The following is a 14541-nucleotide window of genomic DNA, read 5'->3' as shown; positions in this document are numbered from 1 at the left end:
ACACACACATATATGGGCTTCCCTGGTGGCTCAGACAGTAAAGACCTGCCTGCAATGCAGGAGAGCTGAGTATGATCCCTGGGTTGGGAAGATCCCCTGGAGGAGGGCATGGCAATCCAGTCCAGTATTCTTGCCTGGAGAATCCCCATGGACAGGGAAACCTGACGTGCTGCAGTTCATGGGGTTGCAAAGAGTCGGACATGACTGAGAGGCTAAGCACAGCACACACAACACACACACACACATGTGTGTGTGTATGAATCACTTTGCAGTACAGTAGAAATTAACCACAACATTGTAAATCAACTATACTTCAATAAAAAAAAATTTTTAAGAACAGAAAAGAAAAAGAAAAATGTGGAACACTCAGTACATGATTGAGATCAACATCCCAGGAATGAACAGATAGAACATGTGGCTTAATGTGAGGAAAACAAGTATTTCTTAATTTTCACACATGGTTTTCACTTACCTATGTGGGATTTAGCTTATGTATCCAAAACATGGATGTACCAGAAGTCAACAATTTAATTATGGTAGATACAATAATGATGACAAGTAATGCTCAAATAATGTCATATTCTTATCCTTTGTGTTACAATGGAAACCCTTCATGGGTCCATGATTATGGTATAAGATATTAGATATGGGCAACTGGCTCTAAAGATATTTCTGCACCAACAGGCTCTACAAACATTTACTTCCCTGTGTCCTGAAACAGTTAAGGGTATAAAGAAATTGTAGCAAAACCGGCATAGTAATATAACATTTCCAATCTGTTATCAGTAAATCTTGTGAGACATGCCTTTGTGAAACCAGAGAGGTCACATACAAAGAGTGGAGAAGAGAATGGCAATCCACTCTAGTATTCTTGCCTGGAGAATCCCATGGAGCCTGGTGGGCTACGGTCCATGGAGTCACAAAGAGTTGGACTCAACTAAGAGACAAACACACATATACGTAGAGAGCAAAGGGAATATTTACCAGATAACAAAGATTAGAGGAAGATGACAAGCCAGGACTGGCATCTTTTATTCTGGATTTAATAAAAAATTCTTTAAAAATATTATAAAGTGCCCAAGACTAGGGACTAGGACTTCATGTAGATTGGAATGAGGAAAGTAAATACTAAAAAAGGGGACTGTAAAGAAGCAGTTTCCTTGAGTAATCTTAACTTCTGGGAGCAAGAAATTTTGCAAAGAATGAACAGATTTAGGCAGCCTGGGATTTTACTGGTCCTTATAAGATAGGGCACAGGGGGAAAACCTAGACTATATATATATGATTCAGTTATATCTTCATATATATACATATACATATGTATGTACAACTGAATCATTTTTCTGTATACCTGAAACCAATACAACAACATTAAATCAACATTGTAAATCAACTATTGTAAATCAACTATACTTCAATTAAAAATAAAAGACTCTTCATTGAACCAGGGGAAGGAAAAAGAAAGAAAGGAAGACCTAGCTTGTTATCATCTCCCACGGGGCAGATACTCAGTAGGCACATTACTCTAGGACCCCGTAGGCTGGGCCATGTGTCATGTCACTACCTTCCAAACCCTTCCCCCCATAGCCACCCCTAAATAATTGGAAAGCAATGCTCAGTGAGATTTCCAAAGGTCCATTCCCAGTTCTGTGCAAGCAACTTGCTTTCTTTTCTCCCCCACACACCTGGTGTTTCCCCTCCTGCACTTCCCTCTCCTTCCTCTCTCTTCCTTCACCTCTCCCTTTCCTCTTCCTGGTCCCTCACTCTCCTCTCCTTTTATTTATTCTAACCCTGGAGCAACCAGGCTGTCTCCTATTCTTTGTCCTGTACCCCTGATGTGATTCTTAATGAAATCAATTTCAGAAGCCTACTGATTGGATTCATGACAAGTGTATCATTTTTGAAGCAGCTGGGCCCTTGCAGCACGGGGACCACCTTTTACCCTTTCTCTGTGTGCTTTTTCCACTTTTGCTCCACCTTAGCCCTCTCACCTCTCTACTTCACTGGAGGACATCAGCTGTGAATTCCTTGGGCATCTTGTTGCTTTCTTTCTCCTGTATTCTTTTTAGGGAAAAGAAGAGTCACCTCACTTTCTTAACATGTATCTCAGAAGTTATCACATCTTAGTTATTATACTTGGGAGGTTTTCTCAAAGGATCCCATTATCTCCCAAATCCTGGTCTCATTCTCTCTCACCTGCAAAATCCTAAAAGTTGGCCTACACATTGGCTCTCCCTTCTCTCACACTGCCATCTTTTACATTTTATGTTTCTCAGAAGTTCGCTTGTAGCTCTTGATTCAAATTTTTTCAGTAATCTTTCCAACCTCAATAATTGTTGACTTTTTTGTGACTTTTATAAAAAGAGAGAGAATTCCTTGGTTGTCCAGTGATTAGGACTCTGCACTTTCACTGGCCTGGATTCAATTCCTAGTTGGGGATTTAAGATCCTATATGCTATGTCATGCAACCAAATTTAAAAAAAAAAAAATAAAAAAGGAGAAAGAAGAGCCTTCCTGAAGATAGTTACTAGAATTTTTGTAAAGGCAAGAAAGATAGCCTTTTTGTTTATGAATCTGAAACTGAATAGATCTGACTTCCCTAAAATTGTCTGTCCTTTGCAAATTATATATAAATTGTTGGCTATTTTTAAAAAGCTTGAGTAGAGCAGAACATTTGGGAAGCTTCTGAAATACTCTTTTGAGTATCAGTATCTTTAAGATCTGGCTAAAAATGTTCTCTCTTTGATAGAAGACTTCTGGGAAAAACATTTCTGTACTCAATCTGTTTTAGTAGTGGCCACTAACAGTTAATTTTCCTATCATTGCCCTGTATGAATGTGTATTTTATCATAGAATAGTGGTTATATGTATGAGCTTTAGGGATATGGCTTAAGTTTAAATCTCAGTTTCTACTGTGTGACTGTGAATGAGTTACTTAACCTCTCTGTGCCTTCATTTCACAACTCATAACTAAGGATATGATTATCATTTACCATAGGATGTGTTAAGGATCGTGTTGATGGTGGCTCAGATGGTAGAGTCCACCTGCAATGCAGGAGACCTGGGTTCAATCCCTCGGTCGAGAAGATCCCCTGGAGAAGGGAATGGCAGTCACTCCAGTATTCTTGTCTGGAAAATCCCACGGACAGAGGAGCCTGGCAGGCTACAGTCCATGGGGTTGCATAGAGTCAGACATGACTGAGCTACTAACATGTTAAGGATTAAAGGACTCAGCAGTGTGCATAGTGCTGAGGATACAGGAAAGAGTTATTTATTATTGCTATTGTTATATGTTATTATGGTCAGCTCAGTGTGTTCTTTGCAACTAAATCGTTAATCTCCTAAAGTCAGGCACTTGCATTATTAATCAAATAAAAAATTAATACAAAATATTTGAGATAATCACTTAAAGATATGAAATATTCTTTTCATACTTTTAAGGCATTTATAATTGATATTTAAGCATCAGTAAATGCTGACATGTTATTGAGTTTTAGATGGTATTTTATTTTTTATTTATTAAATATAGCCCAATGTATTACAAATAGAAAGTTATCATAGCTGAATACATATATTATTCCCCAAAGACACAATTTTGATTTAAAATATAACTTAAATATATCATAAATCTGTAGTGAAATATGTGGGATGCAAAAGCTGTGTTTACAAATTTAACCTTGTTACATTATTGTAAAAAGCCTGTGGTGCATTTAGGACAACTATCTTCTCCAAATTCCTAATCAAGTGTCAAGTTTTCTGAGAGTACATAATGTTACTTAGACTTAAGTGTACATTTCCAAACATTCATATTATGAGTTAATGCTTTGCAACAGGCTTCTGAATGGGGTTACATATTGCTTTTGTTGCAAATGAAAAATGCTCAAGAGCCAGGAGTTAGGACCTATTGAATACCAGTGGAACTGTTAATGCTTTCCTCTGCTTCCCTCTCTCTGAATAGAAAATCCATCCTAATTAGTATTATCCTAATAAAACAATACAAAAATGTCTCATGTTAAGGCTCATAATTCTAGAATCATATATGAATGGAAAAAAAAATCAAAGTCAACTCCCTTATTTCATAGATGAGAAAACTGAGGCCTATAGCATTCATTTCAATTCAGACTTGTTTTCTTTTTTGTTTTTTCCTATTACAACATCATTATTTATTAAAGCACAGCATTCTGTACAACAAAGGGCCTTAACAGTTGTCTATTCTCAGCCAAACTTCTCTATAAGTTAGTTTCTCTTAATAAAAAACATGTTATACTTTAAATTAGTAATTTAACTTATGAGGAAGTTACCATAATACCTATTTTAACATTGAACAAATCTAACCACCTATTGGACATTAATGTAAAATCCTGACATAGAATTTGATTTAAAACTTCTCAACATAAATTCATTAAAACAGGTTCCCTGTGAAAATATGTAAGAATGAAAGCTAGCATAATAGCAGGTGCAGTCTTTACATTTTATTAACCATAAAAGATACTTTTCTAAAGAGTCTAATAGAGACATTAACTGTGCAAAAGCTGATGAGATTTACAGTCTTAAATACAAGCACCAACACAGAAAGGATATTGTGTCAGTTCAGTTCAGTTCAGTCGCTCAGTCGTGTCCAACTCTGCGACCCCATGAATCGCAGCACGCCAGGCCTCCCTGTCCATCACCAACTTCCGGAGTTCACTCAAACTCATGTCCATTGAGTCGGTGATGCCATCCAGCCATCTCATCCTCTGTCGTCCCCTTCTCCTCCTGCCCCCAATCCCTCCCGGCATCAGAGTCTTTTCCAATGAGTTAACTCTTCACATGAGGTGGCCAAAGTACTGGAGTTTCAGCTTTAGCATCAGTCCTTCCAATGAACACCCAGGACTGATCTCCTTTAGAATGGACTGATTGCATCTCCTTGCAGTCCAATGGACTCTCAAGAGTCTTCTCCAACACCACAGCTCAAATGCATCAATTCTTCAGCGCTCAGCTTTCTTCACAGTCCACCTTTCATATCCATTCATGACCACTGGAAAAACTATAGCCTTGACTAGATGGACCTTTGTTGGCAAAGTAATGTCTCTGCTTTTGAATATGCTATCTAGGTTGGTCATAACTTTCCTTCTAAGGAGTAAGCATCTTTTAATTTCATGGCTGCAATCACCATCTGCAGTGATTTTGGAGCCCCCCAAAATAAAGTCTGACACTGTTTCCCCATCTATTTCCCATGAAGTGATGGGACCAGATGCCATGATCTTAGTTTTCTGAATGGTGAGCTTTAAGCCAACTTTTTCACTCTCCTCTTTCACTTTCATCAAGAAGCATCATCTGTGCCCTTGGGTTAATGACTTTAGTTGTATCATTTGTTTTCATGCTGTTTTATTGGCCACAACTCAAAGCAATGAGTTGCTCACAATGCCATGTGTTTGTTTATGGTCTTTTTTACATGTGTCCCTCAAAAGGACTGTCTGGTCCTTTTGGGGAATTTTCCTATGTGATACCAAAGCCAGGAGTATTTTTTTAGGAGTACATTATCCTGCAACATCTGGGACCAGAAAGAAATCTTTATGGTATGTATTTTACAGATATTTTCTTTTTGGATGATTTTTTCTTCAAAGAGAGAAGCCTTTGAAGAAAAAGACTATTTCTGATAAAGTATATTGTTAATTAGCAAATTGTCAAAGATTGCTAGGTTCCATCCCTGTGTGGGCCCATTTAGATATGTCCCTTGCATGCATGAGTGCTGAGTCACTTCAGTCGTGGCTGACTCCATGTGACCCTATGGACTGTATCCGGCTAGGCTCCTCTGTCCATGGGATTCTCTAGGCAAGAATACTGGTGTGGGTTACCATGCCCTCCTCTAGGGGATCTTCTCCACCCAGGGATCAAACCCAGAACTCACCTCTCCTGCATTGGTGGGCAGGTTCTTTACCACTAGAGCCACGTGGGAAGCCCAAATATGTCCTCCTGCTGTGCTGTCCTGTGCTTAGTTGCTCAGTCATGTCTGACTCTGCAACCATATGGAATGTAGCCCGCCAGACTCCTCTGTCCATTGGGATTCTTCAGGCAAAAATACTGGAGTGGGTTGCCATGCCTTCCTCCAGGGGATCTTCACAACCCAGGGATCGAACCCAGGTCTCCCATATTGCAGGCAGATTCTTTATCGAGGCAGCAGGGAAGGCCCATAAGTCCCTTAGTAATTAGTAATTTATTTATTTTCCAATCACACTTATTTAGTTACAATTCTGAAGTACACTGCTATAAAATTTGATACACTGAAGCCAGGAAAACCAGTTTTTGACTAAGTGTATTTAAGAAAGCCTCAACTAGTATTTTAGAGTACTTACCAGAGATACTTATGACTAATCACTTTAACCTAAAGAAACAGGACTGGTAATAAAACCCCCAACCACACCTTAATCACTTTGGAGTTAAAATTGTCTTTGTGCGTGCGTGTGTGTGTGTGTGTGTGTTAGTCACTCAGTCTTGTCTGACTTTTTGCGACCCCGTGGATTGTATGCAGCCCATCAGGCTCCTCTGTCTACGTAATTCTACCCGCAAGAATACTGGAGTGGGTTACCGTTCACTTATCCAGGTGATCTTCTGACCCAGGGTTCAAACCATGGTCTTCCGCATTGCAGGCAGATTCTTTACCACCTGAGCCACCAGGGAAGCCCATATGTCTTCATATGTATCTATGTAAGGTTGTATTTAATAGTCGTTATTTCCCGAACTATATGTTTTTAATTATTCTTTATTGCAGCCTTTGTTCTTTAATTAAACGTACTGAACAGGAAGATTTGGGGACCCTGCGTAGTCGGCAGGTAGGTGGTAGGTAACAAGTTAAATTGTGCTGAAGCAACGTCAAGGTTCAACTAACAATATTTTTACAAAGACCTTTTAGAAATGTTCACGCTGATAACAATGACGTCGATTCATTAGCAGTTCCTTAATTAAGAAAAACAGTACGAAAATAAAAAGGGAAAGGGAGACTTGAAGGACAGAAAGAGATGCTCCCCATCTCCCTCCACACCCTCCCTCCCGCCTTTGAAATCTTTCTGGGAGTAGCAGGTTTCTGCAAGCGCCAGGAATCCGGTCTCATTAAAGCGCGGAGCGCTGCAATGCCAGGGCGTTCCCAGCTGGGGACTGCAGGCTGCCTGAAACACGCAAACACCTGGTGTGGTTCTTGAAGGCCCTGGAGACTTCAGTCTCCTTCGGTCGGCTCCAGGGTGTTAGGCAGAAGGCTCTGAGCGGTCAGAGGGGCTTCCTGTGTGTCAGCAACTTCACTTTGCCGAAGATAGCAGGCGGAAGAGCCGAGGAACGCTGGCGGGCCAGTCGCTTCTCGGCAGCCAGCCCTAGCCCTGACCCTGACCGAGCGCGCCCCGCGTCCTCCGCCGACTCCGGCAGTGGCTCCAGGACAGAAGCTGAGCGCGCCGGCCCACGGCGAAGACCAGTTCTCCCCGAAGACGTCTCCGGATCGGAGCGAACACCCTGGAGAGCGCGGGCAGGCAGCCGGGCGGGCTTCACGGAGGCACGCCCCTCTCCTCCCAGCGGCGCGCGGACTCGCCCGGCGCCCAAACTCCGCCCACCCTCGCAGGGAGCCTGGCTCGCCCTCCGGCCGCTGCACTCCAGACGGAGCAGGTCTCTAGAAAAGCCTGCGAGATCACCCAGACTGCGAGCCGGACGCGATCCAGAAGCGCACGAGTCTGCGGCCACGCGCGCTCCCATGGCCCCCAGAAGCTGAGGGCAGCGGGGCGCGGGCCCTAGACCCGAGCTGCTGGCTTGCAAGGTAGGGAGAAGGAAGATGCCCAAACGAAGTTGATCTTCGGGGGAAGGAGGCTGGGGCGCGCCCTCCCCACGCCGGAGCGCAGCGCAGCGAATTTGGCTCAACCTCACTGAGGCCCCCGGCGCGCTCTCCAGCGCGAACCCTCGGTCCCTAGGGAAAGCGCAGTCGGAAAGTTGTCGGCTTGGGTGTCCTGAGCGCCCTGTTGTGTAACCTCGGTGTTGCCGGCCGGACGGGGAAGTTGCTGGTCCACCGGCCAGCCGGGTTCGGTCGCCGCTCAGGGCGGATTTCATGGCCCGCGGCGAACGCGGGGCCGGAGCTGGCGTGGGCGAGCCCCCGCGCGCCCCCTCCCTCAGGGATCCCCGGCTCCAGCTCCCGTCTGCTCGCCAGCCTTTCCGATGCTCGCTGCGCCCCTCGCCGCCGCCGCCGCCGCCCTCCTGCCGCCGCTTGTCCCTTGGAGCCGCCGCCTAAGTCGGGGAGGAGAGAATGACCGAGGTGCTGTGGCCGGCGGTCCCCAACGGGACGGACATTACCTTCCTTGCCGACCCTGGTTCGCCCTGGGGAAACAGCACAGTGACTTCCACCGCCGCCGTCGCCAGCCCGTTCAAATGCGCGCTGACCAAGACAGGCTTCCAGTTCTACTACCTGCCAGCTGTCTACATCTTGGTGTTCATTATCGGCTTCCTGGGCAACAGCGTGGCCATCTGGATGTTCGTCTTCCACATGAAGCCGTGGAGCGGCATCTCAGTATACATGTTCAACTTGGCCCTGGCCGACTTCTTGTACGTGCTGACTCTGCCGGCGCTCATCTTCTACTACTTCAATAAGACCGACTGGATCTTCGGGGATGCCATGTGCAAGCTGCAGAGGTTCATCTTCCACGTGAACCTCTATGGCAGCATCTTATTCCTGACCTGCATTAGCGCGCACCGGTACAGCGGCGTGGTGTACCCGCTCAAGTCCCTGGGTAGGCTCAAGAAGAAGAACGCGGTCTATATTAGCGTGCTGGTGTGGCTCATCGTGGTGGTGGGCATCTCCCCCATCCTCTTCTACTCTGGCACCGGGATCCGGAAAAACAAAACCATCACCTGCTATGACACCACCTCAGACGAGTACCTGCGAAGTTATTTCATCTATAGTATGTGCACGACCGTGGCCATGTTCTGTGTCCCCTTGGTGCTGATTTTGGGCTGTTACGGATTAATTGTGAGAGCTCTGATTTACAAAGACCTGGACAATTCGCCTCTGAGGAGGAAATCCATTTACCTGGTGATTATTGTACTGACTGTTTTTGCTGTGTCTTACATCCCTTTCCACGTGATGAAAACAATGAATTTGAGGGCCCGGCTGGATTTTCAGACCCCAGAAATGTGTGCTTTCAATGATAGGGTGTATGCCACTTATCAGGTGACAAGAGGTCTAGCAAGTCTCAACAGTTGTGTGGACCCCATTCTCTATTTCTTGGCAGGAGATACTTTCAGAAGGAGACTCTCCCGAGCCACCAGGAAAGCTTCCAGAAGAAGTGAGGCAAACTTGCAGTCCAAGAGTGAAGACATGACACTCAATATTTTATCAGAGTTCAAGCAGAATGGAGATACAAGCTTGTGAAGATGCAGGAATCCCCAAACACCCACTTTGTAACATGGTAGGATGCTTCATAGAGCCAAGCGCTTTTTTCCCCTTTCAGTTTCTAGTAAGTTTAGAGAAAATTCAAGCCAAGAAAGCAGTGAATTAACAAATAAAATAGAAGTGGAAATGCCTACACCCACACTTGGCTTGTTCGGATTTGCTTTCTAACCAGAAGTTAGACTTCTGGTCTAACTTCCTTCGCTCCAGGGCTTCCTTCTTTCTAACCAGAAGTATGTAACATAAAATTATACTGCCCTCCTTAAATATTTACTTTCTCTTCTGCCTTTAAAATTTGCAAACTCTTCTCTTTAAAGTGTACATGAGTACTGAAGCTATTTGGATATTAATATTTTCTCCAAGAAAACTGACCACCTGAAACCTGAGTTTGTGATTTGTCTAATCTTTATTGTCTTTAATAATCTGAGGTAGGAACAAATTGAAACTTTACATTCTTAGATTAGAGACATACACCAAAATACTAAAGTCAGTCCATTCAGAAGCAGATGAACAGATTGCTGCTGGGTGTCTTTTTTTGATCCTATAAGCATAGGTGGTAGCTGACTGAATTTCTCTGGAGAATTGAATAGAAAAATCAAGTCAATGAATTTACAAGTCTCCAAAGGGATTATCTCACAATTGTTTCTAGAAAACTGCTTACTCTGTGTTGGGTGCTAAATGTTTGTGGACGGAATCATCTGTATATTATCTTACAGGTAAAATGCCTTCAAAATAATCTAAGTGCATGTACTTTCCTTGTAAACACCACAAACTCTGTTAGACTTCCTGTGACAAAGAGCTTTTGCTTGCACCACTGCTGTGCAGCGCCCAAGGATTATGTTTGTGTTCCAGTACAAATGCTCACTTCCATCTGTAAAAACAATGTTAAAAATCACAGATAAATTACAGATCAAAGTTGAATAGCTGTTAGCAAGTTGAGGGATGTCGGCAGGAGGGAGAGTGGTTGACAGTCATCCATAATGCATAGCCTGCAAGCATATTCTCAAATGTATGAGGGACCAAGATGGGGGAGATGACATTTTTAGAATAAGGGTTTTAGTTTAATTATGGTGTAAAAGCTCTCTCTCTGTTTTTTGACTTCTTCCAAATGGTGGAAAACATGGAATGCAGTGTAACAAGAAGGCAGAATTTGCATGTGTTGTGGTGGTAGAATGAGGTGCTATAATGCTTTGCTGGGTCTTACATCCTCATTTTTGAAGGGAAAACGCCAAACATATGGGAAAGGGAAATATGAAGAATTAAATTTAAATACTTGAAGTACCACAGCACTACAAAATGAGGTGTAGAAACTACTAATCAGACTAATAGTTTAAGCGAATACTACTGGACAGTGTTTTATATTTTACCTCTGTCAGGCAGTAATGACAAATCTATAAAATACTTCAATAACTTTCATAATGATTTTTAGTGAATACTGAATTGCTGCATTTCTAGCCCTTGAAACGGTCAAATTTGATATATGTAGAATAATGAGTGAGGTGACCATTTACAACACCAAATAAATAAATCCGATATCAAAGGAATTTCTCATGGTGAAGACATGCCAACAAACCAGCATCAGAGTCTGCAACTGATGGTGGGGAAACTTGTTTGAAAGCACTTTATATGTAGAGCAATTTGGGGCTGCGTCCAAGGTAAGAACCTTAGTGCCCTGTGGGACCTGGCGATAAGAAAGTCAGAGCTGCGCTTCAGTTCTTGCAGAGTCTGGATGGATTTCAGATTTGTGAGCCCTTCAGTTTCTTAGACTTTCTCTGACTACTAAGACCAATGAATAAAAGCTGAAAAGCTGTGTTTAACCACCCTAAAGAGTGTGACTTTTTCCCATGTTCAGTGTTAAGACACAGGATTATAAAAACCAAATCAAGTGGAAACCTTTCAGATGTCCTACCTACACCTCATTTTGAGGAAAGAGAAGTGTTAACTAGGTTCTCATTTGATTAGGATCCTGCAGTGTTGTCTGTTGTGAAATCCTAAAAGAAAAAGACGAAGCTATGTCATGAATGTGTTACCCCTGTCAAATATCATGTGCAGTGAGACATGATTAATACCACTAAATTGGCCAGAGTGGAAATATCAAAGTCTGTACCATCCTTGAACTCGAAGGCTCATGATACACATTTCTATAATATTCCTTCACCTTTATTTACTTTAGTGTTCTTCCTTTTAGGTCTGAAGATGCCCAGCCTGGTTTACAGTATATGTTAGGTACATTGATTCAGCTTCCAGGGAACTTTCTTTTGGAGTGTGGCTCCAGTGTGGAGGTAAACAGGGACGAGAAATGCCCTTTTACTCCTTGACATGCTATTTCCACAGTATTTCTTCCTTAGCGTCATACATCACATAGTGGACAATGATGACATGCAGTTGCCTGCCTAATAGTGACAAGAATGATCTCTCTAACCCCTTTCAGGCACGAAGTGGTCTCTGGGATGAGTCTGCTAATGATGAAAACATACCAAGGGTCAAGATAAAGCAGTGACCTATTGGCTGAAGGTCTGATTCATGACTTATGATAAAGAGTGGGTATTTTACCAGTAAAGGCAGAAATCTGCTGGCATTTTGATAAAAACAAAAAAATTAAGGAATGTAGCAATTAACTAAATTTCACACTACAAAACTGAATGCCAAAGTGTTTTATGGCTCATCAGTCGGCAACTTTGACCCACTGAACATCAGTGTGTGTGTGTTTGGATTGAAATGCTAAACACACAGACGCAGGAGAGATACGGCATGAGAGTAGAATTTGGAGTTAAAATGGCAATATTGCCCATTGGCCAGCTGTGGGACTTCTTGACCCTGTCAAGACCACTCTCCGTGGATTAAAAGGGCTGGATGATATCCATCTGTTGGGGCCTTAGGGGATGTAGTAGAGAACTATAGGCAGCCAGAGGTGCATGAAATCTGCTGCTGTATTTTCCAGGACTGCTGAATGCCAGTCCTTGGCTAAAAAAACTCGTACAAAGTTCACCAGTTGTGAAATGGATATGACCTGTAAGTTTTCTGTCTCAGGGCAGTCCACTATACTGCCTGTGGATATCAGAGATGTCAGTGCTTACAGCAGCTGGAATTGGACTCATGACAATAAAGGTGTGTAACTAGTTAGAGATATAGTAAAGCTTTAACTTTGCTGGTCAAATTGTAACTATCATAATAGTATTTATTGATGAAGCTCACAGTCCTTCCATTGTACAGATTGAAAAACTTTCTTGAAAGTTCCAACATACTGATGTAAATTATATTTATTACAATGTATAATATTAATGTCACATTGGTGTATTTTACATAATGTATGATGCATAAAATTAATTACTGTATATTATGATGCTTTTCAAATATCAGTATCTTGAAATGTTTTAAGTTTTCAGATTTTTTTTAATCTAAAATATGAAAATCTGTTCTGTGATACAAGGGATTCATTTTCTCTAGAAATGCTTTTGCACGTTTATCTTTTTATTTAGGGTTCTTCCTACATAGACACAGTTTGGTGTCAAACTTTCATTAGGATCAATAGTAAATACAGAATATCTTAGCCAAATACTGGGTCTGTATTGTCTACATTTTATATACTATTATAGAAGTATTTATATTGTCTTTTCAATATGTTTGGAATTGTATCCGCAAATACAGTCAGAGCTTCCCATTTCTAATTGCAAAAGGTTTGTCCTAAACTCAATCGACATCACTTATGTTTTAGAAGTCTGGTGAGATGGGCATTATAGATACAATATTAGCATTTAAGGAAATACTTAAGGGAGATGGACAGAGAAAGAGACAGCTGGTGTAATCAATTATTCTGCTCAATTCTGCTTCAGTTTTTATGTTGTGTTTCTTCTTAAGGTGAAATAGCATAATCTTAATTTCTTAGAGATGAAGTTTCTAAGTAACACACTACCAGCAAGTTCAACATTGCTAGTAATTTTAATGTTTTTTCTGTTCATTTGATAACTTTAATTCCAAGTTTTACAATAATATCTATATATTATTTGGCTGCTGAATCCTGTTAACAGTTTTTTTTTAAAATTCTGTTGTACATTATATTATACACATCATTACAAATTAACATGAAGGGGAATATATATTACATATCAAAAATTGTGAATTTGAACTCTAGTATGTGTTAGTGCTTTTGCAAAAATGTTTATTTTTATAATATCTGTGATTTTAATATAGGTAATTGAACTAGATTTCTTTGTGGTGAATAGTGCCATTGAATGACTGGTATGGAAACAGTGTTACTTGACATTTTGTGCTTTCTCAGGTTTATCTATATCAATGGTAGCTTAACAGATTCCAGACTAATTGTGCATAATTGTGTTTTAAAAGGAATGTACATTTCCTATAAGTTTGCATGCAGGAGTGTACAACTTGGAGTGTGTGTGTGTGTTCACAGCATGGCAGCCAACTTTGTATCTGCTGTTGATAATAACAGCAGAGCTTTGGTATAATCGTGGTCATTAGAATTATACCTACCATAGACAATGAAAACCGAAAAAGTCTCAATAAAACTATGAAATGTGGTCTGATGGCTTCTATGTTATTATAGTATTAATACTTTCAACTTTCCTCAAATTTTGACTTGTACTGTTACGTGTGCACATACTAAGTCGCTTTAGTCATGTCTGATTCTGTGCAGCCCTTTAGACTGTAGCCCACCAGGTTCCTCTGTCCATGGGATTCTCCAGGCAAGAATACTGGAGTGGGTTGCCTTTCTCTTCTCCAGGGGATCTTCCCAATCCAGGGATTGAACCTGTGTCTCCTGAAGCTCCTGCATTGCAGGTGAATTCTTAACTGGTGAGCCACCAGGGAAGCCCACTGTATTGGCTGGCAAATACTATAGGATGTACTGAATTAGTATAGGCATCTCTTAACATGCAGCCTGGACTGTAAAAAGTGAAGTGTTAAAGAAAGAATGCTGGTACAAGATAATTGATAAGATCATCATTATTAATTATTTAATTATTAACAGGAACCTGACTTAATTCTTTGAAGAAAATATGCAGCACTATCTTAATCATATTTCTCATACTAGTGTTCTGTGTTTAAAATGTCAGCTGTAATCTAATGTAATGTAATGCCTCCTGTAATTTTTAATCCATGGAGGTAGTCATTCCAATAATCCTTTG

General features: G+C 41.5%; 1 protein-coding gene across 1 annotated transcript; it reads left to right on the top strand.

Annotated features, from left to right (window-relative positions):
* Positions 1 to 8252: 8252 nt before the first annotated feature.
* Positions 8253 to 13934, top strand: P2RY1 (purinergic receptor P2Y1). Its single transcript, XM_055569296.1, has one exon. The coding sequence runs from the start codon at positions 8258 to 8260 to the stop codon at positions 9377 to 9379; it is 1122 nt and encodes a 373-aa protein (XP_055425271.1). The 5' UTR covers positions 8253 to 8257; the 3' UTR covers positions 9380 to 13934.
* Positions 13935 to 14541: the final 607 nt, after the last annotated feature.

The sequence above is a fragment of the Bubalus kerabau genome, chromosome 2 (genome assembly GCF_029407905.1).
Source record: "Bubalus kerabau isolate K-KA32 ecotype Philippines breed swamp buffalo chromosome 2, PCC_UOA_SB_1v2, whole genome shotgun sequence".
Classification (NCBI taxonomy): domain Eukaryota; kingdom Metazoa; phylum Chordata; class Mammalia; order Artiodactyla; family Bovidae; genus Bubalus; species Bubalus kerabau.
This window is presented reverse-complemented; position numbering and strand designations above follow the sequence as displayed.